This window comes from Ostrinia furnacalis, unplaced genomic scaffold (assembly GCF_004193835.3).
Source record: "Ostrinia furnacalis isolate ACB-3 unplaced genomic scaffold, ASM419383v2 OfSCF2422, whole genome shotgun sequence".
NCBI classification, from domain to species: Eukaryota; Metazoa; Arthropoda; class Insecta; order Lepidoptera; family Crambidae; genus Ostrinia; species Ostrinia furnacalis.
The window spans coordinates 397780-424214 of record NW_021132661.1 but is presented as its reverse complement, the minus strand read 5'-3'; the positions used below and the strand labels follow the sequence as shown (position 1 = coordinate 424214).

The following is a 26435-nucleotide window of genomic DNA, read 5'->3' as shown; positions in this document are numbered from 1 at the left end:
GGTCCAATGACTTAATAACTGGTTTCCCAGAGTTCAATCTCCGGTACAAGTGAAAAAACGAGACCGAACGAATCTGCGCTCCGTTTTTATTTACCAAACATGACCTGGGTTTAAGCATTGAATAAAAATTGCGAATCGAGGTCTTATTCAATTGCAATACGGTTCTTTCAATAATAACTTGACTTTTACATAAGTAACAAGAATCTAAAAGCCAAATCGCGGTGTCCATATACGGTAACCCATAATTATGCAATTTACTTACAATGACCCCGTCGCTTACCATAATGTGATTACCGTTAATTATTCAACAGGGTGCTGTATCAGCAGCAGAATCAGCCGATGGACGCGTTGCAGGCGTACATCTGTGCGGTGCAATTGGACAAGGGCCACTCGGCCGCGTGGACCAACTTAGGAAGTTTATACGAGAGCTGCCAGATGCCCAGGGATGCCTTCGCGTGTTACACCAATGGAGGCACGGCGGCTACCGCCTCCAATGCGGCGTTGAGGCAGAGGCTGGCCTTTTTAAGAGCGCATCTGGCGCACGCGCCGATGCCATCTGTCACCGGGAAGTGAGTACATACTATGCATTTCTTGTGGGAATTTGGAGTATTTAACTGCGAAGTGGTACTTAGGCGGTCACGGTCTCCAATGCTGAGACTAGATAAGGGCATTTCTAATATGTATTACGAAAATAATGCCTAATAGCTGGTATGGGACCACTTTACGAGTAATTTAAACGGCTACGGCGGGAAACACGTTATGATGCCTTCAATTACTGGGAACTAAGCAACATCGAGGACTTCTTCGAAATGTCTCATAGTTCTGTTGTTTTACGGTACATACGAGTTGCCATTAGGAATCTTATTCGTGTCTTTATGATGAAAACTGTTAATTCTCCAAACTGCAACGTGACTCACAAACTGGTTGATTTCAATACGTCGTTGTTGAATCTGTGTTGTGTGATATCATCAACAAGGTAATGACTTTATCGTGCGAAACTTTAATAGTATCAGATATGACACGGTATTTCTTAGCATTTTATCAGTACAAACAAGCAGCATGTTTAGGCCCGATTCGACCAAACTTTTATCCGAGAATGACTCCTGGTCTGGCACATTGACAGTTTCAGTATGGGAAATGTGTCAAAATGACGAATAACTGACGATTTATTCTGAGATTAATAGTTACTCTTGTTTGGTCGAATCCACTCTTAGATCGTAAACACGCATGAAACTTTTTATTAGTTAGAAAATAGTGTAAGGCCCAGAACAGATAGTGAAACGCAACTGCAACGAAACTGCAACTGCTAGTTACTTTTGAAATGCATCTAAGTTTCTGCCAAAGCGTCCGTTGAGAGCCCACACATGACGCGACCAGTTTGAAGCTTTCAGTTTCAGTTTCATTCATCAGAATCATCAGAAAGTTGCAGTTTCATTGCAGTTGCGTTTCACCGTCTGTTCTGGGCCTAAGTTTAACCATTTCTCCGCAGACGGCGGCAGCTGCCATCTATCGAGGAGGCGTGGAACCTGCCGATCTCTGCCGAGATGTCGTCGCGCGCGCCCAAGTCGGCGCCGCCGCCGTACCCCGGCAAGCGGCCCGACGAGCCGCCGCCGCTCACGCACCACCAGCTGCAGACGCTGCAGTACCTGCAAAGGAACTCGCACAACCTCTCGCCGCACCAACAAGTACATACAAGTTTCAATGTCTAAAACTGGCAATACCTACTTCGCCTCCCTTTCCTACTCGACGTATTATACGAAATATTTTGCTCTTCCAAATTTGAAACACGTGTTTGACTTTTTTTTCTTCCTTTCTTCCTTATCCTGTTGGGGCCCCGCGATTCCCATCCAATACAAATGGTTCTCAGAATTAATATCAAATCGAAGAGAATCCCCGTGATTAATTTGTATTTTCGTATTAATTTTTCCGTATAAATGCAAATTATGTATTTCCGTAAGAGGAAATGGATTATAATAATTAATTTACCGATATCAATGACAAAAATACCCATAATTTATTACTGATGGAATTCCCATTTCGGTATATTTTGTATTTATCACTTAGGTGCGATTGCTCGTTTCGGGTTGGTTTTTTATCATTTTTACAAATTGTGTAAACCAATAGAATAATAAAGTATGTTGTGATTGTTCACAGGCGTTGATGCAGCAACTGTTATCACAGTATCGTCTCGCGCAGGCAGCGCGGGCGCGTACGGTTTGTACCTTTCCTTACCCCTCCCTTCCTTACGGCGGCAGGTTTTTAGGGCTATATTTATAAGAACATCTTAATATCATTCCAATTTTGTGACATATTTTTGTCTATCTTGCAGGTGACCAAAAGCGAAGGTAGCAGTAGTGCGTCGACCGGCGACAACGCCGAGTCGCTCGCCGAAGATCTGTTGAAACGATTCTCAGACTCGCAGCCTGATATCAAGAAGGAACCTGTCACAAGTAAGTATTTATTTAAAATAATAAAGATAGTTATTTATTTCATAGGAACCTTTATGACGTTCGTTTCGACAAATGAAAGACAGCAGCTGAATGTAATGTTTTTTGTACATGTCCCTTTGTTGCACCAAATGTTCGATGTATCAAATCATTAGCTCTCAAAAACATCATGAAACAGCTACTGAATTTACCAATCAAAATGCAGCTACACAGATTTAATAATTGAGATACTTGGAACTTATAGTACAATACAAATTCCAATGCGTATTAATTTAATTCGCGGGCATCATTCCTTATGATAATATGACTCGTCTGGCCGTGTCGTGCTCATATACGATGTAATTTAGGCGTCTGTCCATGACCATATTCAATCGGTTGTTCGCTTTGTCCTCCTACGTCATAAACCCATAAATAAAAATAAAACGGTCCAAATATAACTTTATTGTTAACCCTTTGGAAATTGTTTCAAGATGAGTAAACAAGTTTTATTGTTGTTGCCCAATACAGTACCGTTTTGGATAATGATAGCTTTGCTTTACACTTTTTTTAGATATTCTTCAAACGTGAACAAAACAAAAAATCAGGCGCTCATAAAGTAATCTTTTCTTGGCGTAAAAGAAAGACAAAACAATGTTTCTTTCGCATTAATTTATAAGATTGTTAAGTCGGTTTCCGCGTAAGTTTGTGTTATACAAGCAACAGACTTGTATCGTTTGCATGAACTGAACATTTATAAAATACTTGCTGACCCGGCGAACTTTGTTCCGCCTTAATGGCAATAAATAAGCAGACTTTTTTTAAAATTTCGAACGGGATAAAAAGTATCCTATGTCCTTCTCCTGGCTCTAAACTACCTCCCTGACAATTTTCAGCTAAATCGGTTCAGCCGTTCTTGAGTTATAAGTGGAGTAACTAACACGACTTTCTTTTATATATACAGGGTGTTAGGTAAATGGGTATATGAGCCGACACTAGCCCATGTTAACATTGGCATATAAATGGTATGGTGAAGTCAGAAATTTGATATCATGATTTTAATTTTTTTAATTTTCATACAAAATAAATTTTACAAAATCCGATTTGTATGAAAATTAAAATAGTTAAAATGAAGATATCAATTTTCTGACTTCACCATACCATTTATATGACCATGTTAACATGGGCTAATGTACGCTCATATACCCATTTACCTAACACCCTGTATAAGATAAATTAATATTTCTTTTGCCCTGTAACATCAGTTTATTAGTTCATTAAAAAAACTATTAATTACCTTTTTGGTGTGCCTTTTTCGTAATAACCCGTCAATCACATTTGATTTATTGACAAAGTGGCTGTCTAATAAGTCATCAATCAAAATGCAACAAAACCGCAATAGTTTAGCCGCAAAAGTGCAATGATAACGTAATCTTTATTTGTAACGATGCGTAATAGAAGTGAGTAACGCATTCAAAATACTTTGCATTTCCATATACATTTTATGTGCGTGAGCGTGGATTCCTACTCGTGTATGAGGACTTTATCTTCTTACGTGTCTTATTTCATTGTGCAACAAGTTACATTACGTATTCTCGTTATTTTTGTATACCTTTGTTATTCACGTTCTATACTGACCATATATTTAACGGTACATATTTATTTATCCTTCTTTTCTGTCAAATAAAGGCTACAAATATTGTCGAATGATTTTCATTGATGTCATAAGAAAGGAACTGAATTGAATGTATGATGCGTTCATTTAAATATTTAATTTATGTTAAACGAAAATGAAAATTAGACTCGTATTTTCCAACAGCTGGCGGTATCAGGGTCAATATGGCGCCAACACCGGCCCGGTATTGCCTCAATGTTAACGAGCCGTATGAACTTATTCTCATACATTGTCAAATACACGTGCCGTGTATGTAGGTTTTCAGTCTCAACCATTCAACGGTTGTGAAGCCGCCAGCTGGAAACGATTTTCCTCGTGTCTGTGTACGCTAATTGGGGATGAAAATTGATAAAGTAACTAATAATGATTGGTCAAATTACATTTTGAATTTGCGTATAGTTTATTCGCCCTCGCCCATCATTCTGCGATAGGAATCCTTATATCCTGTATCTTTTCGAAATACATTATAATTTGTCTTTCGTATCAGTACGGCAGCACTGCTAATATTTATACTATAGTCTGGTCCGTGAGCACGTAGAATTTTGTCCAATGACCCCAAGCTACCCATCCTTATCGCTCGCGCGTAATTATGTTTTTATAGCGCTCGCACACTCACTGCGGGTGCCAGTCACACAGTCGCGACAGCAATANATAAGGATGGGTAGCTAGGGGTCATTGGACAAAATTCTACGTGCTCACGGACCAGGCTTTAGTCACCTTAGCTAGCTGTCTAGCGTGTCTGGTAGTGCACATATTAACAGCTGGTGTTGTGTTGCCAGCAGAGAGCGGCAGCGCGGGCGCGTGCGTGGGGGCGGGCGGCGACGTGGTGCTGGGCGGGCGGCAGCCGGTCGTCAAGCTCGAGCCGCTCAAGACCGACCCGCTCAAGCCCGTCGCCTTCCACAGCGGCATGACTGCGAAGCAGATACTCGACGCCTGCAAGTCAGTATTCATTACTTCTGTTTGTTTCATAGTTAATTAGTGTCATTTGATTTGACTTATATCAGTTAGTTACTTTGAGCCACTCGATTTGGTGATGGAAAATAACGAATATTAATTACTTCCAGGGAAAACGCGGGCCCCCCCACAGCGTGGTCGGTGCTGGGCGACGGCTGCGGGCCGCCGGAGCCGCCCGCCGTGCCGCCGCCGCGCCTGTCGCCCGAGCAGCTGGCGCCGCCCGCGCCCTTCGTGTACGTGGAGTCCAAGCGCGACGCCTTCTCGCCGCAGCTGCAGGACTTCTGCCTCAAGCACCCCATCGCCGTCGTGCGCGGGCTCACGGCCGCGCTCAAGCTGGACCTCGGCCTGTTCTCCACCAAGACGCTCGTGGAGGCCTGGCCCGACCACGCCGTCGAGGTGCGCACGCAGCTCATGCAGTCCGCCGACGAGAACTGGGACCCCACCGGCCGCCGCCGCGTGTGGGCCTGCGCCTCGCACCGCTCGCACACCACCGTGCGCAAGTACGCGCAGTACCAGGCCGGCTCCTTCCAGGACTCGCTGCGCGACGAGCGCGAGCGCGGCGGCGCCGGCGCCGCGGCCGGCGCGCTGTCCGACTCCGACGGCCGCGAGTCCGGCTCCGGCCCGGCCAAGCGCCGCCGCGGCGCGCGCATGCTGCGCTTCGGCACCAACGTCGACCTGTCCGACGAGCGCAAGTGGCGGCCGCAGCTGACCGAGCTGCAGAAGCTGCCGGCCTTCGCGCGCGTGGCCTCCGCCGCCAACATGCTGTCGCACGTCGGCCACGTGATCCTCGGCATGAACACCGTGCAGCTGTACATGAAGGTGCCCGGCAGCCGCACGCCCGGCCACCAGGAGAACAACAACTTCTGCTCGATCAACATCAACATCGGGCCCGGCGACTGCGAGTGGTTCGGCGTGCCCGACGCCTACTGGGGCGGCGTGCGCGAGCTGTGCGAGCGGCACGGGCTGTCGTACCTGCACGGCTCGTGGTGGCCGGACCCCGACGAGCTGCGCGCGCACGGCGTGCCCGTGTTCCGCTTCACGCAGCGCCCGGGCGACCTCGTGTGGGTCAACGCCGGCTGCGTGCACTGGGTGCAGGCCACCGGCTGGTGCAACAACATCGCCTGGAACGTCGGCCCGCTCACGGCGCGCCAGTACGCGCTCGCGCTCGAGCGCTACGAGTGGAACAAGGTGCAGAACTTCAAGTCGATCGTGCCCATGGTGCACCTCACGTGGAACCTGGCGCGCAACATCCGCGTGTCGGACCCGCGCCTGCACCGCGCCATGCGCACGTGCCTGGCGCAGACGCTGCGCGCGGCGGCCGGCACGCTGGCGGCGGTGCGCGCGCGCGGCGTGGCGGTGCGCTTCCACGGGCGCGCGCGCGGCGAGGCGTCGCACTACTGCGGCGCGTGCGAGCGCGAGGTGTGGCACGCGCTGCTGGTGCGCGAGCACGAGCGCCGGCACGTGGTGCACTGCCTGGCGTGCGCGCGGCGCGCGTCGCCGGCGCTGGCGGGCTTCCTGTGCCTGGAGGAGCACCACGTGGACGAGCTGGCGCAGGTGTACGACGCGTTCGCGCTGCACCGGCCCGCGCCGCCGCCGCCCGCGCCCGCGCCGCCGCCGCTGACGCCGGACTGAGCGCCGCGCGCGTGGCGCCCCCCAGTATTAGACGCCGACCGCCTCGATCGTTCCGTGTGCGTGTGTCGATCCCGCGCGACCCGTTTTCGGTCGCGATAGAGTATTTTGGTGATAAATTGTAATTTTGTAATGCGAAAATGTTTACACACGTAGCCGTTTACACGCTCCTCGATCACTTTTGTAATTGTGCGAGATAAGATAATGTACAGAGTCAATTCCTGGCGACGGTGGCCGGCTTTTGTTGCGCACGAGACGTATGGCGGGGCCTCGGGCGAGTAGCGAGTAGTGCTAGTGCTAGCGACACTAGACGGGTAGAGTGTGGGCCAGAGGCGGGCGTGAGAGCCGCCGGCCGCACGGGAGAGGACGGCCCGCCGAGTCTCGGCGCTTAGGTGTTCACCGCGATATAAATGTGTTATTTTTGTATAGAGGCATATTTATTTATTTTTATCGTACTGTGACTGCGTTAGTTTGATTTTATAGTACAGTCTCATAGTGAATTAGTAGTTTGTAAGTGTACTGCACGGTGAGGGACTTTGCGTTTTAGCAGGGTCTGGAGAATAGTGCTGCGATGTCCCAAAGAATGTTATACTCGTATAGGCAAGTGACTAAAGGAAAATTGTATGAAACGGTTTATTTGACTGGGCCCGATTCTGAGATTGTTATTGTCTCTAAAACTAATCCCCATATTGTATGTCTGTTTTCAAGCATGATTTCTTGCTGAGCAAAGATTGAACTCAAGCTTATTTATGCCTTATTAACGTTCATTCAATAGGGACCAATTTGACTTGCATAAAGTCTTTGCTCAAGAAGAATTTCTGCTTGAAGATCGATAAAACAAATGGAGACCTACATACATAATATTAAACTTAATTTCATTGTTCTAATTTGGTGGTTATTTTAATTTAATATTAGGGAAAACAAACGCTGACTATTAGTTTAAATTAAGCAACCTGGAATCGGGCTCATAATCTCATTATTATTGCTGCCTGTTTTGTCATGTTTGGGATTCGACATTAAAATTAGGTTTGTTAACTAAATTGACTGTTCTTTCGTCTGAATTCGAATATAAATTAGTCATAATTAAACTCGTTTCAAGGATTGGCGTATATTAGAATGGATTAGGGCGAGTAAGCTCAGGGTTGGCAGTACGCGGGACGGCCGCCGCGACACCGTCGTTTGTTGTTTCTCTTGAAGTTTTATTGATGTGTTAGTGAGATTTCAATGTTAAGTATTTGCGTTCCAAGGTGTCGCGGCGGTCAGCGAAGGTTTGCAAAGAGGAAGTATAGTCGGATTTTGTATAGCGAATGCCGATAATTTATAAGTAATTATAACATCACTGCCATGTATGACCTTACTGTTTATACTGTAATATTACATTTTAATAAACAAAATTGAGTACGGAGCTTATTTTTTATTTACTTTTCCTTCAAACTTCTGAATAATTCCATCAAACTGTCTGTAGGTCTACTTTTACTTTGCTGTCATACTAGGCACACAAATAATACTTTTTGTATTACAAAACGGCTTTTATTTATTTACTTTGATGAAATGGGCCATCGTTTTTTCTAGAACTTATACAGAAATAGCAAAACACTTATTCAGTATCACACAAATAGGTTGAGAGGTTTCGCATTAAAACGACAGTATTGGGACATTTTTGTTCCAATTTGAATTCCAAATACATGACCGGCCCAGATGTCGGAAAACTCGGACTCTGAATATTACATGAGTAGTAGATGTTGTTGGAAAATATAAGAACGAGACGAGGAAACTTGGTTGTGTAAGCAAAAACAACATTTGGTTGCAGAGCATTTATTTAGTTGAGGTACGACTCAACATTAGTTTCGATAAACATACATTGGATGTGCATTTACAACGGAAGCAGTACATAATCATTGCATTCGTCTTAGATAAAATGCATAATAATAACTTAAGATACAAGATAAAACATCATCAACTTGTCACTAAAGATTAGGTTACACAATAAAAACTAAAGAAATTCATTTTTGAGAGAATTTAAAGCACTAAAATGACACTATTTTTCATCACTTACAAAGTAATATACTTGGAGTCTAATTTCGAACAGTCTTAAAATAAAACATACTAATTCTCATACCGACTTGTGATGATATTATGTACAATAAAATAATATAACATTTATAATTAATATATTTAAGTAAGTACAGTAGAACGCCGATTAACCGAATCGCCAATTATCCGAATCGGTTCTAAGCCTAATATAAAAAATTAAAACCAAGTAATTTTTGATAATTTATTTTGTTGGAACTCAGATATATTTCAACTGAGCGTTATTGTAGCAGTTCTACAATATCGCTCAATAGAAATATGTCTGTTTGTTAAACTTATTAAAGTTTGTTCTATGTGCGAAAGTTCGTTTTTCTCTATTACCAGTCTAAGTCCGATTATCCGAATTTTCGATTATCCGAATCGACCCCGGTCCCAAATAAGTCGGATAATCGGCGTTCTACTGTAATTAGCATTATAGCACCTATATTGTATTAAATCAGTGTATGTATTGTGTATGGTATTGTATTAAATCAGATGTGTGCGTATAAAAGAGTATAAATATAAAATAAAACACGGTAAAAATAACAATAACAATCTGAGAGAGCGCAATATAAAATCTTAAATTGGTTACATTAGAGTGGGCTCGGTAAAAGAATTCATAGCAAAATATTAGTTAATTTCCTGAATAAGCATCATATACCTAGTTTGGTATTGGTAATTGCACAGTAACAAATATTGCATTTTTCGCAGTTAACTAACATAAAACTTTACAACAATGTGCATTGTTGAAGTGCTTCAACTAATTGTATACATTACCATAAATCACATTTCATATCAAGTCCGTAGTGGCTTTGGTAAACAACTTAGAATTCCATAACATACATTTAGTAAATAATCAAAAAATATAATTATAAATACATTTTATTGGAATATAATTTGCATAGAACTACGCACTAGCTAGACAATATTTCAACATCATACAAGTGGGTGTCAAGAGCGCGCGGTGCGTGGACGCTTGGACGCGCAGCGCACGACTACGCATCGCGTCGTCACTTCAAGTACATGAGTGCAAGATAACAATTTTAATATTTTGTTTTATGAAACGACGATATACTCTTGTGATCTATTTGCGAATAATATAAGTGCATCTATCATAACAACTGATATTTCATTTATTTAGCAGATGCATTATCTGTCTATTTAAAATATTTGACACATAAAGAACTACGAAATAATTTTATTTTATATTCAACGAGAGATTGATTAAAATAAGAGCCTAGCTAATTATTTTTCAAATTGTATCATGGTGACACAAATACACATGGTACCAAAAAATTTGGGGCCAATTGCTCACACTAGCACTCAATGTCGGCGAAATATCACTAAAATTCAGGTATGATGTGAAGTACAATACAAAAACGGGACCATGCGATTTAATGCCAGTACAAAGTATGCTGGATAAAATAATTCCCATGACTTTAGTGATATTTCTCAATTACGTTAAGGTCGACATGATGAGTAGGCGTTCACCTATCGACCTTTAAATTTAAAAGTTCAGCGTTAAAATGGAATTAAAGGTTTTAGCCTGTATTGCTTTTAAATATTTGATTGATGTATTTAAATATACTGTTGCAAAGCTAAAGAAGTGTTATGAATGGCTAAACTTTTAATTTTAATGGTGACATCTTAAAATAAAACTCGGCGCGACCAAGTGGAATGATTGGTAACAAATAAAGGTGAATGCTACAGTACAACAGCCTCTCTCACAATAGAGCGACTTTACTCACAGATGATTAGAGTCAAGTAGGAGATTGTCTATTATTTTTGTAACAAATAATTTCAAAGATAGCTTGGTCGCACCGTAGATGTAAACCTCGCCTCTTCGGATACACATCAAAAATATTTGGCTGGCACTGAAAGCATGGTGTGAATTATTGCGATACAGTCAATTCAATAGAGACAAGGATTACAATATTAAAATAGATATTTATGTCTTAATCTTATTAATTTGACAAATGAAATTAGTGAATGCCCTTGTTATACATAAATGGGGCCAATGAGGGCAATAAATTTTTGGTGCAAGTTCTTCCGTCACTTTTTGGTTGTATGTGTTCAGATGTCAAATTACCGATTCGAATAGGTAGGTTCACGACACCGACAATTAAAATGAAGTCGAGATACCGCGGCGTTAAGGAGCAACAAGAGAACAGCTCTTGTTAAAAGAGAAGTATGTTGGTGTTGTTGGTAAGAATTTTGGTCATTATGTATGTTTGACATACATGATGACCACTATCAGAAAATAAGATGGCTACTATCGGTAAAATATAGTGGTTACCTATTCAACGTCATCGGATGTTCCGGCGGCGGCAAGCGGCGTGACGTCATCGGATGGTCCGGCGTGGGAGGCGGGGCTTATACGCGCGGCACAGGCTTGCGTAGAAGCAGCTCGGATTCAGCCGATACGATGGGCAGCTCGTTGCTGCAGTGGTACTTGATCAGGTGCGGTACACTCTCGAACACGCTGTCTTTTGTTCGCACCTGGTGGACAGAATTATCAAGTTAAATCCAAGGCTTGGCATTAAAAATTGTGATTTGACGCTGTCAACAACTTTTTAGGTAATGTGGCTAAAAGTTGAGGTAATGTGTTTCAAATAAAATAAAATCACACACAACCCGTTCGAGTTAACTGCGCACCTAGCGCCCATGACGTCACATTGATGCTCGGTACTGGACGGGGCGAACGCGGGATGGTGTACTAACTAAGGAGAGTCGCATTTCAGCGAGGTGCGCAGTTAGCTCGATCGGGATGTACATTCAAAACTAATTAAGACGTTACCTATGACTTTTTTTTAGCTAAAAATCATCACATTTTACAGTTTAACATATTATTTAAAAGAAGACTTGGGGTACATTTTACACCAAAGTTAAAGAAGAACTTCTCAGGGAAACTAACAGGAACTGATTCCACCCCGGATAACCTTCACCAAGGCAGAGCGGAGCAAAGAAGTGTTTTAAACAAACCAATCATATTTCATTATTTTCATATCTCCACTCCGCTCCGCTTCGGTGGAAATGGATCGAGCGGAGAAGCGCAGTTGTTTTTCTATAGAATTTGACAGCGGCGGCGGCGCGGTGCTGAGTGGAGTTGTGCTTTGCGGCGTTTCATAGACAGCAATAGACTGACAGTTGACAGTTCACACATTTCTCGTCTCGCCTCCTCTCTGCTCCGCTTTGGTGGAAATAGCCTGCCGGCTTCGCCGCACACCTCTCGTCTCCGCGCCCTTTTTTTTAAGGGACGCGCGCTGGTAGCGAGTGGCCCGGGCAGTGGCGAGTACAGAAGGTACTCTAGCCGTTTGGCGATCGTCGGTGCGCGTGCCGACGAGGCAGAGTGTGAGCTTCGCAAAGCGAAGCCCAGACTCGTCTGCGTCCGTCGCAGACCGACGTTCGCGATCGGGCCGTACTCCGCGCCGCCTTGGTGGAAACTGGGCTTTATATCCCCAACTGGGGTGTTCACAATCGACCCACTCACCACTCCGTTGGGGTCGACGAGCAGCAGATGTTTGTGCACGCCGCGGCGCGCGCCCGTCAGCACGAACTGCCCGGCGCAACCCGTGCTCTCGCGGACCAAAAACTCGCCGTCCTCGACCACTAGCTGCAAAAGATATTAAATAGTATAGTCGAGTGAAAAGTTCGTTTTTTACATTGGTATTGGACCTTAAAACAGGTAAAGAAAGTTCATAATAATGTGGTTATATTTTTATTGTCTGATGGAGGGTTAAGTAGACTTTTCACGTAGATCTAAATCCTACTAATATTATAAAGGTGAAAGTTTGTGTGGATGTTTGTTACAGTATTATTATTGTAACCCAGATTAACATATAGTATAGGCTATAATTTATGCGAATCTGTGGCACTAAGGCTTGATTTCCTCCTACGCTGACGTCGGTCGCGTACATCGGTCGAGCGTACGAAGAAACACAATGTTCTATGAAGCACCGCACTGCAACGCCGTCGTCAGTGGCAGATGATTACATAGAACTAGTGTAATCGTGCGCGCCGCTGACGTCGGTCACCGATGTCAGCCCAAAAGGAAATCAAGCCTAAATTTCACGCGGGTGAAGTCGCGGGCAAAAGCTAGTATTAATTAAATGGTCAATTGTTACAACTTTTTTTTTCATTTGAGCACAAAAATCATCCCCATCCGGATTAGAGACGATTTCATACTGTGTACGCCACAAGTCTTACGACCAATTGTATCTTCACCAATCTACACCAATAATGTCATCACTTTTCAAAGGGTGAAATACTTTTTACGTAGCTCTGGTTTTATTGATAGCTCTGGCGGCATTTCTTTGGCATATCATAGCGACACAATGACGTCATAGTGTAATGTTTATAAAAGTAGCAGGAAGGCGCTGAATGCAGGCCGCTACCAACCGGGCGATGTGGAAATCATTAAGGGAGGCCTATTAGCAGTGGACGTCCTGTGACTGAGATCATGAGTGTAAAGTTCAATACCTTCTCAGCTCTAGACCTGGAGATAGGTCCATGGAACCAGGGCTCCTTAGCCAGCAGCGAGGCCTGCGCCTGCGGCGACAGCGGCTCGGCGTCCGCGGCGGGCGACGACACAGATGCCGTGGACGATGACGGCGCCGATGACGTCACGGGGGTCGCGGTGAACGGTTCTGGGTGAATAAAATAAAAGAATGTCATGTTTGTAAAACAAAAGCTTCTTAGATATTTAAATAAAGAAGTTTTACAATACATTGACGAGGAGAGACTAGGCTAAGACAGGAAAAAATGGAGCGAAATGGAAGGGCTCAATCAATGAGCCACAATTAGGAATGTTATGTCAAAATTTGTATGCTACTGACCATAACTGTATAATATGGAACACATAAAGCTATTCTATTTTTTGTTATTGGTATAGTTCCAAAATACTGAACTGTCCTATGCATGACATTGACAGTGGGTCGCCACCGTCAATACCGGATGGCTGGTTTCGATTTTTGCCATGTTTGAAACCATATAGTTGAACGATGGTAGCGCCCCCCTGTCATTGAGTTTGGTGGGACAGTTCAGCTTGGGTCATCTATAATTGAATTTGAGGGTTCTGAACTGCTAAAAATGAGGTCCTAAGGGAAAAAGTTATGACTAAACTGCAAAATGTTACACACAAAATTGAAATTGTGATCTGTCTTACATTCTCAAAAACATTTTATTAATGCCATAACTTTGTATTACATAATTGCCACACCTCCAGATAAGAAAGAAAAATGTTTGTAAACAAAACAACTCCGAGTCGGTCGTTGCTACACGACGTAACAGTTTGCGGGTTTTGAAACAAAGCTTAAAAGATTTGCAAAATCACTTAAGACTTTATAGGTCAGTCGGCGTTTTCCAGGCTTCATTTGTTACATGATAATTTGTACTTATCAGGAAAAATTTGAGAAGTTGCAAACAGTTGTCTTGAGGAAAGGTTGGAATTACACAAACAAACGTTATCCAAAATTAGGGTAGAATTTTTATGTTATATTTAGTCTTTTGAACAAAACTCTTTGTAATTTATCAAGTAAGGGGTATTAATTTTTGTTAAGAAACTTTTCTACTTTTGTGTTACACATTTCCATTGCTTAATTAACTCTGTATTATGCAATATTATGAGAACATGATGATCAAATTTGTATTTAAATATAATTTTAATAGCGTATGGCACAGATCAGGAAAAGTTATTTGTGACTTAAAACAGGATACAGGATAATCATCCACAATACAGGTAATGTGGTACTATGAATGTTTAATACAGATATGAACGTTTTATGGGGTTTACAGATACAGTAGCTGTTATGACAATTTATCTTGAAAAGAGATTTTGGTCTGTGACAGGTATAGTCCATCATAAAAAATAAATATACTCTTTATTGTACAGTACATCCAACCATCATTTTTGTTGAAGAATCGTTCCTATTATCACTACGTAATAGTAATGCTTTAGCTAGTTTAGACATTGATAGGAGCATTAATTTGTTTGCTTTCTTGATTATTAAAGTACGATGACTCACGCATATCGAAGATGTCGGTGTGATGGTTCGGTAACAGGGCAGTGGGCGGGGTCCGCGGCGGCGGCGTTTGGTTCACGTAGTGCCTGACGCTCTCCTCGCACCTAGAAACCATAAAATGATCATTGTATTTATAGAAATCCCACGTCTTCTTCTTCCTCGGTCCCTCACTGTTGAGGATCGCGACCACAGATAGTTTTCCTCCACAGACTGCGGTCATAAGCTGTGTGGACCGCACGATGCAAACTCCCGCCCACATAATATACGAAAATATAAACATATTATCATCTTAGTGCCTTTTTCGTGTGATGCGGATTTCTGCACGCGTGTGGACAGACCCGCATTTATGTATTTAATAAATGTTTTTTCTATTACTCGGGCTACACGCGTGCAACTAGTAGCGTAAGGACCAGATCCTCATCACAGGAAAAAAGCACTTATAACAAGGGTATAGAACTAGAGACTGTATCTCTCTCACAATTAAACTTGTGCAAACGAAGATACGGGAGGACAAGTTACTTAGTTGTCCATTGTTTGTAAATCTATGACTCATGGATCAACAAATGGAAACCGACATGGAAAGATGAATGGTGCAGAATGTTTTTGGGTACAGTTATGGATGTATGTATTATAAACAAATAGAAATATAATCTTTCTTCCATAAAATTAACACTTGACATAATAATATGTCAATATAACTCTAGGATGGTCAGTGCCGGATTAAGCCAGCGCGGGGCCTGTAGCAAATTTCTATCAAGGGGCCCTTGGTTTGCTTCATGCCCATTTTCACCATTAATCTCTAATTTATAAGTAACCCCTATGTAAACAAAATTCCTGTTATTTGTTACCATAGGGGTCACTTAAAAATTAGGGATTAATGGTGAAAACGGGCATTAGGTTCTCAAGTTTAGGGTATTAAATGAAACAAAACTGTTACAAATGAACTTTTCTTGATTTAATGTGTGCAAATTTAGAGATAACACTTTCAATATCAACTTCTTTAAGCAAATCATGCTCTATATTCAACAAAGTAAGATGATTAAGACGTTCTTGTCCAATCGTGTTCCTTAATTCATCTATCTACAGGGTGGAAACGATAAGTGATCTCACGCGATTATTTCTAAACTATACGAGATATCGAAAAACTGGTTACTGATCCTGAAAGTGCTTCACGAGCTCTTTCCAATAGTATAAGTAACAGGTTACAGAATTAACTGGATCTATCCGAAAATTCAATGTTTTCAGTCTCCATACTAAATGTATGCCAGCCACACAATATTAGAAGTGTTAATTTTTTTATTAAATAATAAACACTTAAATTGAACTCGTTAATTGCATTCTAATTTACAATTAATCATGGAAAATATTGGTTTTAGGCTTTACTTGCTATAATTCATCAAGACATGAGTGCCATGACTGTGGCAGTACTAAATGTATGGAAGCTGGAAACATTGAATTTTCGGATAGATCCAGTCTATTTTGTAACTTGTTATTGGTACCGTTGGATAGAGCTCGTGAAGCACTTTCAGGATCAGTAACCAGTTTTTATATATCTTGTATAGATTTTAATATTATGTGGTTTTATTAAATGTATGGAAGCTGGAAACATTGAATATTCGGATAGATCCAGTTTATTTTGTAACCTATTATTAATACCGTTGGATAGAGCTCGTGGAGCACTTTCAGGATCAGTAACCAATTTTTAGATATCTTGTATAGTTTAGAAATAATCGAGTGAGATCACTTATCGTTTCCACCCTGTATATTCTATACTTATAATAAATCTGTAGAGAGGTCAATTCTGTACATGAAATATACATATTTTCAAAATAACTATCAGGGGGTGATTAGTGATCGATACTGATGCCAAAAATTCAATCAGTAAAATTTTTGTCTGTCTGTCTGTATGTTCCTTATAAAAACAAAAACTGCTCGACGGATTTTAACGAAACTTGATACAATTATTCTTCATACTCCTGGGCAGGTTATAGTATACTTAGGAATTCCCACGGGAACAGGAATTAGCGGGAAAATCATTTTGTATGAAAAATCTAAACCGCTTAAGTTAGACGCTTGAAATTTGGCATGCAGGTACCTTAGTAAACTTAAAGCTTAGTTACAACAGGATATTACAACATTCACACGGGAACGGGAGTTAGCGGGAAAAAATCTAAACCGCGTAGATGAAAAAATCTAAACCGCGTAGATGAAGGGGGTAAAACGGGATCCACGCGTACAAAGTCGCGGGCGGCCGCTAGTTTTTAATACGTTTTAATGTTGAAAAAGAACGTTCGCCACTGCAGTAGCGAAGCTTGCATGCGTTCCATGTATAGATGACCCACGCTGAACTGTCCCACCAAACTCAATGACAGGGGGGCGCTACCATCGTTCAACTATATGGTTTCCAACATGGCAAAAATCTGAACCAGCGATCCGGTATTGACGGTGGCGCCCCACTGTCAATTTATAGAAGGGTCATCTATAGAAATAATGTAAGCTCTGTCATCAGATGTATCTGTCAATGGCAAAGCGATTCTACATAATACATTTTAATATCATTAATTAATCGCATGAAAAGGGTCCTACTGGGAACTTAAATAAAAGAGTGGACTGTATTTCGATAGGGCTGGTTTAATAGCCGTTTACAATTTGGAAATAACTAGACTATACAACGTGGTAGCACAAAAATGAGTCACAGTAGTTGTTGTGCACAGATGTTTGCTTCTTTGCTTGGACTGTCCTGTCGATGACAGGACAGTCCAGTGGGTCTAGTCAAAATGCCATCGCAAACCAATAGGAAGTTTTCACTAATGTCAGTCGCCACGTCACCAGTAATTCGATTCGATCGAAAAATGGCAGCCAAAATGCACATTGAACCACCAACGACGCGGCGACATAAAAGTTCATTCAAAATCGAATAAAAGTTAAAAAATGTCTATGACTTTGCGATTGTTTTTCCTTTTTTTAGCTTTTTTTTTTTAAATTAGTTTCTTCCTTCTTTCTGCTCTCTGTTTACGTCAATGCTTCGCTGTCAAATTAGCTGTCAAAACGACATCGCGATACGGATTTGTCAAAACAGTCCTAAGGTGGGTTGCACCATCTTAGTTTAACAACAAACAACGTCTAAAANCTATCGTGAGGGCATACTTTCAGGAAAACTGAAAATTCAAATTTTTTTAAAGTATTTTTCTAATCTTATTTAAACTCTAAAATAACCCCTAAGTAAAGTTTTATTAAAATATTGACACTTTTTTATTCTCGTGTGTAAAGGGATAAATACCTTCTCAGCTCTAGACCTGGAGATAGGTCCATGGAACCAGGGCTCCTTAGCCAGCAGCGCGGCCTGCGCCTGCGGCGACAGCGGCTCGGCGTCAGCAGCAGGTGACGACACCGATGCCGTGGACGATGACGGCGCCGATGACGTCACGGGGGTCGCGGTGAACGGTTCTGGGTGAATAAAATAAAAGAATGTCATGTTTGTAAAACAAACGCATCTCAGGTATTTAAATGAAGAAGTTTTACAATAAATTGACGAGGCGAGAGACGACAGAAAAATGGAGGGAAATGGAAGGGCTCAATCAATGAGCCACAATTAGGAATATTATGTCAAATTTTGTATGCTACTGACCATTTTTAACTGTATAATATGGAACACATGAAGCTATTTTATTTTTTGTTATTGGGAATTGAATTTAAGAGTTCTGAACTGCTAAAAATGAGGTCCTAAGGCCCTATGGTCCTATGACTAAACTGCAAATGTTACACACAAAATTGAAATTGTAATCTGTGTTACATTCTCAAAAACATTTTATTAATGCCATAACTTAGTATTACATAATTGCCACACCTCCAGTTAAGAAAGAAAAATGTTTGTAAACAAAACAACTCCGAGTCGGTCGTTGCTACACGACGTAACAGTTTGCGGGTTTTGAAACAAAGCTTAAAAGATTTGCAAAATCGCTTTAGACTTTATAGGTCAGTCAACGTTTTCCAGGCTTCATTTGTTACATGATAATTTGTACTTATCAGGAAAAATTTGAGAAGTTGCAAACAGTTGTCTTGAGGAAAGGTTGGATTTACACAAACAAACGTTATCCAAAATTAGGGTAGAATTTGTATGTTATATTTAGTCTTTTGAACAAAACTCTTTGTAATTTATCAATTTAGAGGTATAAATTTTTGTTAAGAAACTTTTCTACTTTTGTGTTACACATTTCCATTGCTTAATTAACTCTGTATTATGCAATATTATGAGAATATGATGATCAAAATTGAATTTAAATATACAGTAGAATCCCGATCAATTAAAACCCGGGTGTTCCGGATAATCGATTTCAAAGTAAAATCAAACAATAATTAACTTTTTACAATAGAACGAGTTTTCAATACATCATTTTAGACCATTGGATGAATCCATTTCTTATAACAATGAACCAAGACGACGTTTGTACCGTGTTACGGTGGCGGCGCCTTGCCGTTTTGATGGGTCCAGACATTAAATCGGTAATAAGAACCGTGAAGAATGAGTCCGGATAATCGGATATCCGGATAATCGAAGTCAGGATAATCGAGATTCTACTGTAATTTTAATAGCGTATGGCACACATCAGGAAAAGGTATTTGTGACTTAAAACAGGATACAGGATAATCATCCGCAATACAGGTAATGTGGTACTATGAATGTTTAATATAGACATGAATGTTTTATGGGGTTTCAGAATACAGTAGCTGTTATAAAAAAATATTTCTCTTAAAGAGATTTTGGCCTGTGACAGGTATAGTTAAAGGTATCTGGGATAGTTCAGCATAATAATAAATAAATATACTCTTTTTTTACAGCACATTCGACCATCATTTTTGTTGCAGAATCGACCCTACTATTACTACGTCAGTAATGCTTTAGTTAGTTTAGATATTGATAGGAGCATTAATTTGTTTGCTTTCTTGATTATTAAAGTACGATGACTCACGCATATCGAAGATGTCGGTGTGATGGTTCGGTAACAGGGCAGTGGGCGGGGTCCGCGGCGGCGGCGTTTGGTTCACGTAGTGCCTGACGCTCTCCTCGCACCTAGAAATCATAAAATGATCATTGTATTGATAGAAATCCCACGTCTGCTTCTTACTTGGTCCCTCACTGATGAGGATCGCGACCACAGATAGTTTTCCTCCACAGACTGCGGTCGAATATCGTTCGTTCGTTTCAGCCAAATGACGTCCACTGCTGGACAAAGGCCTCCTCCAAGGTTTTCCACAATGCACGGTACTGCGCTGCCCGCATCCAGGCTCTTCCCGCGACCTTTACGAGATCGTCTTAAGTTTAAGTGGCAGTGGGCGGGGCACATAGCTCGTAGAGACGATGGCCGTTGGGGCAGAAAAGTTCTCGAGTGGCGACCGCGGGCTGGAAGACGTAGCGGTCGAATATACGAAAATATAAATATATTATCATCTTAGTGCCTTTTTCGTGTGATGCGGATTTCTGCATGCGTGCGGACAGACCCGCATTTATGTATTTAATAAATGGTTTTTCTATTACTCGGGCTACACGCGTGCAACTAGTAGCGTGAGGACCAGATCCTCATCACAGGAAAAAAGCACTTATAACAATGGTATAGAACTAGAAACTGTATCTCTCTCATAATTAAACTTGTGCAAACGAAGATACGGGAGGACAAGTTACTTAGTTGTCCATTGTTTGTAAATCTATGACTCATGGATCAATAAATCGAAACCGACATGCAAAGATGAATAGTGCAGAATGATTTGGGTACAGTTATGGATGTATGTATTTTATAAACAAATAGAAATATAATCTTTCTTCCATAATTAACACTTGACATAATAATATGTCAATATAACTCTAGGATGGTACATATAGATGACCCACGCTGAACTGTCCCACCAAACTCAATGACAGGGGGGCGCTACCATCGTTCAACTATATGGTTTCCAACATGGCAAAAATCGGAACCAGCGATCTGGTATTGACGGTGGCGCCCCACTGTCAATGTCATCGATAGGACAGTCCAGTATTTTGGAACTATATCTGCCTTGTAAGTGCCTATTCAGTCTCGCCTTAAAAAGGCCCGGATTATAGTCTTGAATCATCAGGTCTCAGCCTCCAGCGGCATCTTGTCGGGCATGCTTATTGTCCACCAACACAATCTATCAGCAGTCTATCTCAGATATTGATTATGCTAGCTTTCCGCCCGCGGCTTCGCCCGCGTGGAATTATGTCTGTCACAGAAAAACTTTATCGCGCGCGTCCCCGTTTTAAAAACCGGGATAAAAACTATCCTATGTCCTTTCCCGGGATTTAAACTATCTCCCTGCCAAATTTCAACAAAATCAGTTCAGTGGTTTAGGCGTGAAAGCGAGACAGACAGACAGAAGAGTTACTTTCGCATTTATAATATTAGTATACAGGGTGGAAACGATAAGTGATCTCACTCGATTATTTCTAAACTATACAAGACATCGAAAAACTGGTTACTGATCCTGAAAGTGCTTCACAAGCTCTTTCAAATGGTACTAATAATAAGTTACAGAATAAACTGGAACTATTCGAAAATTCAATGTTTCTAGCTTCTTATATTTCTTATTATTGATACCATTTGAAAGAGCTCATGCAGCACTTTCAGGGTCAGTAACTAGCTTTTTTGATATTTTGTATAGTTTAGAAATAATCGAGTGAGATTCACTTATGGTTTCCACCCTGTAGATATTACCACAGAATAATAATAAGTACTACGTACAGAAGTTTTACTTGGCGAAGGTATTTAAAAAAATGTATGCTCAATGTCATTAACAATATGGTGTAATTTAGCCTGTCTCAAGAGTCAAGCACCATTTTGTTGACAAACGTCAGTGATCGGCACTGCGCCGAAGCTATAGGGCTGACTTCGGTAAAATGATGTGACGTGAGGTGCCAAACTGCGGAAAATGGCGGAGGAAATTCATGATTTAGCATGAATTCTCATGAAAAATATTAACTACTTATTTACCTCTCAGTGTCTTGAGGCAACTTAAAAAAGTACATTCTGTGTTTTTATTATTATTTAGGCAGTTAAATACTTTACAGTATACAGGGTGTTAGGTAAATGGGTATATGAGCCGACACTAGCCCATGTTAACATGGGCATATAAATGGTATGGTGAAGTCAGAAAATTGATATCTTAATTTTAATCATTTTAATTTTCATACAAATCGGATTTTATAAAATTTATTTTGTATGAAAATTAAAAAAAATAAAATGATGATATCAAGTTTCTGACTNCTTTGTAAACATAAACGCCATCTTTGTTATAGATTTAGAATTAATACCTAGTATTAGTTTTTGGATTGGTAAAGCAAAATTAAACACATTTTTAGAATGAAAAAAAAGCCACATTTTTATGTTTGTGCAGTGAACGGACAAATTACAGTAAGTATAGTCAAAAGTATTAGTACGAGTCTGGGGGCTTTTGATACTTATTGCAAATTAAAATTGAACACGATACAATAATTATGTTCTTTACTATAGTTTTATTTGCAGGAAATGATGCGAATATNTAACATGGGCATATAAATGGTATGGTGAAGTCAGAAAATTGATATCTTAATTTTAATCATTTTAATTTTCATACAAATCGGATTTTATAAAATTTATTTTGTATGAAAATTAAAAAAAATAAAATGATGATATCAAGTTTCTGACTTCACCATACCATTTATATGCCCATGTTAACATGGGCTAGTGTCGGCTCATATACCCATTTACCTAACACCCTGTATAGTACACCATTTTGTTTATTTTCTTTCATCATACACAAGAATACGCGTGCGTGAGACAATGTTCGCTCGTATGTGAGGCCTTGTCGAATAGTATCCTGTAGGTGGGCCATCGTGCGTGTTTTGTTTTCGATGTAAACTCGCGGAGATGAACAGGCATGTTATTACTCACGAGGACAGGGGTGCCAGCGCGGCGAGGGGCGGCGGCGGCGGGTGGCGATGCGCGGGCGCGGCGTCCGGCGGCATCTTGTCGGGCATGTCGTTGTAGTAGTCGCGGTCGTCCAGCGGCACCGACGACGACGCTTCGTCCCCGGAGCAAGCCCCTCGAGATCCATTTATATTCAACCTATTTTAAATATTAACTAATATAAAGTACCTATAATATACCTAACAATATACAATGTATCTATTATGTGCAATAAATAAATAAATATTGTGATTACCATTTCTGATACAAGTTATAATTGATTTCTTAGGTATACATACAAGAATTTAACTTGAGTGCTCGCGCTATGAGCATTTTGCCGCCCTCGGCAAAAAAATCGGGTTATTTTCTACACGATGCTTTCGTCAAGGTCAAGCTTTTCAGTCGCTGCCCCTCTACTCTATACTTCACCTACATGTGTTAGAAATTAGAAGAAATTTAGTGCGCAGGTGACCGCAATAGAGAACGATTATTGAACGTATGTCACGTTTTGCGGCAAATTGCTCACTGCGCGACTACTGACGTAAGTAAAAATTGTGTGACTGGTTTTTAGTGTAGTTGAAATATTATTAGTTTCCATTGCGTATAATGTTGTTTTGACATAAATAACGTCATAACATTGATGTTTAGTATTGGTGATAATTGATTTCATATCTTTTTCGGTAAGATTCACATAAAATAGATAAAAAGAATAAACAAGGAAGAGGAGTCGGATTTCAAAGAAGCTGGTGCACAAACATTGTGAAAAATACTATAATAAAGTTATAGAGAAAGTGAACAAAGTCAGGATAATACTTATACAGTACAATCAGCGGCAGAATCTGACCATGATGTGCCAAGGGTGCAATGGCTGTGCAAAATTACTGTGCAACATGCATTATTATGCACAATGATTACACAAGTGACAGAACTGTTCTGCTTATGCACATGTTTCAAATGAAGAAAACATTTAAGTGTGCTAATAAGTAATTTTTCATGATATAGGTAGGTAAAGTCAATGACGTTTCTAAAATTTTAACAAACATTTCCTAACATTTCCAAAAACATTTTTTTTTTTTAAATATTCTAACTACAAATCTTTGATAAATACTATTTTCTAAAAGTATATGTTTTATTATATCCTTTTAAATTGATTTTCATATTTTTAAAATATAATTTGAAACCCAACCACGACTTTTAAGTATGGGCGGCAAAATGCTCATACGCGAGCACTCGCGTTTCACGGAAAGGCGCGACTACTCTAGGGTTAATAAGCTTAATATTGGCATACAAAATGCTGATCATCAACAGTTACTGTCATAAAGATTCCAATAGAATTCATGAGTAAGAATTTGATAATAGATTATGTATTAATCATACTTACGTTGAAGGTTTCGTCAAAAATTCTTTATAACGCAATTCAAATGCTTGTCCTATTGTTGCAATTACATCCTGTGCCAACCGCCCACCACATTCTAGTACATAGCATGCTCTCCATTCCGTTGGTGGTGCAGATTTAGCTACGTATGCTACAAAGTCTAATGAGTCGGAATCTCCTCCTGATGCAAAGGACACTCTGGGCATGTCGTGTCTAGCTACTGTCTCTCCGCCTTCCAATTCTGATAGTGTTATGGCTTTGGAGGATACTGTGAGCGCGACGTTGGCTCCGGAGTGGGACATGCGAGGCCTTTGTGCCAGGGCCCGGGCTGCCGCTTGACAAACTCTTCTCTTTTTATCCGCTGATCGCAGACCTGCTGCTGCACACACTCGAGCTATACATTCTCTGTAAAATTAAATATTTCATAANTTTTTAAACATAAATCTAGGTTATTTAGTTCAAGGAACTAAAAATGAGTAAATGCTTCAAATTAAATGATCCATAATAGTGATAAATCATTTCAAATAACCAAAAGATAATAACACCAATTAACACAAATGCTTTTGATTAGAGGAACACACAATAATGCTTGTGCTAATCAATCACTTACTTGGCAACTTGGGACCTTGTTTCAAAGTCTAATTTCTTCATGGAAGTCAGCACCTCCATGCAACCGATGTACTGAAAATAACGAATAATTAAACAATTGCAATTGTCTTGAAAAGGAAAGATGTAACTTTTCCAGCCAGTAAGAGGCTTAACTCTATGACGAATTATATAGGGTCGAATCCTAATTCAGTCCAGAATTTTCTACGGGAATCTTAAATATTTATTATGCGATAGTTACCCGGACCGCATATGTCACCCCGTCGGTGGCGAGCACAGCATCTGGGTGAAGCCAACCTCGCACCGGTTTCGCGACAAAAGAACCGCTGTCTGCCATATCCGCACCACCACACTTAAACTACTACTGTGCACTCCCGATATTCTTCACACTTCGCTTAGTTCTAGCTATTTTATATGCGCTTTCATTGTGATTCAAATCATTATTCGATCTTGGTGCTTGGTTTATGTAAACATACACGATATAAAATTTTCTTCAAAGTTTAACAGCCTATAATATTGAAACGTAAACTCAACAACAGAAAGCCGTAAGATTGTGTGAAATATCACGGTTTAAACAATAAATTTAATAAAAAATATTCGTGCAAACTTAAATCACAACTTTTTGACACTTTACTAATGAATGAATGAAAGAAAGAAAGATTGAATGAATGAATGTATTTTGTGTTGTCGCTGTCATCAAACAGTGACATCTATTGAATACTAGAGTAAATAACAGTTAAAAAAGATGAACCTGTCTTTTACTCTCTCTTCCTTTGTAAACATAAACGCCATCTTTGTTATAGATTTAGAATTAATACCTAGTATTAGTTTTTGGATTGGTAAAGCAAAATTAAACACATTTTTAGAATNCATATTATAGGTCACATAAAAAAATATATTGTTCAGCTACATCATACCATATCGGCATGCAACAGAATCAATTTTTCGTGATTCAAGAAATTATACAAAAGAATTAAATTAAATGTCACAATAATAATTAACAATGTCAAATTTAGTAGATAGAATTTAATATTACATTAGTATGTCAATTTGTCACATAGATTTGATAATAACAAGGTCAAACAAACAATTTATGTAGAATAATGTCTTTAAATGGATCTATCCAGGAGGAATTCGCTAACTGAGTAGTATGCTTTATCAATTAAAAAGTCGTGTAGGATTTTTTTAAAAATAAATAAGTCTTCTTTATTTCTTATGGTATGTGGTAATTTATTATAAATTCGCGGTGCCATACCTGGTAAGTTTTTTGTAAACAATGCTGTTTTGTGTTCAGTTGAGCATATTCTGTTTTTGTTCTATAAGGAGTGTTATTTTGTAATTTGTTCCCCACTTACAGTTGCCCTAAGTAGGTAGATACTTAAATAAATCAGAATTTTCCCGCGGTTTTATTCACTTATCGCTCAACCCCCGGGATTCCCGGGAACTGATAAATACTCTCTCATACCTACTCATAAGTAACATTATCAATCTTGTTTCTAACGACAGAAAGTCACTTTTCCAATGCCCATGCAGTTTATTATTAGGTACCTACTTAGGTACGTTACTTACCAATTAGTTTTCACATTACTGATGGATATTTCACTATGAGAGTATACCGAATTCACAAAAAAAGGAATCGCATATACCCCGTTTTCACAGTTCAGTCAGTTGCAAAGCATTGTAGAAGTTAACCTTATTTTACTCACAATAAAGTTCAACATAAGA

The 26435-nt window shown here is 40.3% G+C and overlaps 2 protein-coding genes across 4 annotated transcripts in view; one reads left to right on the top strand and one right to left on the bottom strand.

Moving 5' to 3' along the window:
* Utx (Utx histone demethylase) overlaps window positions 1-8086 on the top strand; it is a 37980-nt gene extending 29894 nt beyond the window's left edge. For 2 of the 3 annotated variants that reach the window (XM_028308523.1, XM_028308526.1), the window contains 6 exons: window positions 312-569; window positions 1490-1685; window positions 2155-2214; window positions 2330-2450; window positions 4878-5037; window positions 5163-8086. In XM_028308523.1, the coding sequence (XP_028164324.1) occupies window positions 312-569; window positions 1490-1685; window positions 2155-2214; window positions 2330-2450; window positions 4878-5037; window positions 5163-6684 (2317 nt within the window). In that variant the 3' untranslated portion in view covers window positions 6685-8086. The remainder of the gene's footprint in view (window positions 1-311; window positions 570-1489; window positions 1686-2154; window positions 2215-2329; window positions 2451-4877; window positions 5038-5162) is intronic. The other variant, XM_028308525.1, reaches the window with a different exon arrangement.
* An 882-nt stretch (window positions 8087-8968) lies between these two features.
* Shc (SHC-adaptor protein) lies at window positions 8969-25340 on the bottom strand. The gene is made up of 8 exons (XM_028308527.1): window positions 24952-25340; window positions 24715-24785; window positions 24111-24509; window positions 22715-22888; window positions 19742-19842; window positions 18052-18218; window positions 12242-12364; window positions 8969-11250 (listed from the first exon to the last, which is right to left on the bottom strand). Exons 1-8 carry the CDS (start codon window positions 25045-25047, stop codon window positions 11125-11127), a joined length of 1257 nt encoding a protein of 418 aa, XP_028164328.1. The 5' UTR covers window positions 25048-25340; the 3' UTR covers window positions 8969-11124.
* Window positions 25341-26435: the final 1095 nt, after the last annotated feature.

Bases quoted from the DNA above. Each gene is read 5' to 3' on its own strand.
- Shc (XM_028308527.1), bottom strand. From the start codon at position 25,047: ATGGCAGACAGCGGTTCTTTTGTCGCGAAACCGGTGCGAGGTTGGCTT. The intron at 24,510-24,714 runs GTAAGTGATTGA...TTAATTTTACAG, and splicing joins ACAAGGTCCCAAGTTGCCAA to AGAATGTATAGCTCGAGTGT. The intron at 12,365-18,051 runs GTATTTATCCCT...TATCTTTTGCAG, and splicing joins CCAGGTCTAGAGCTGAGAAG to CTAGTGGTCGAGGACGGCGA.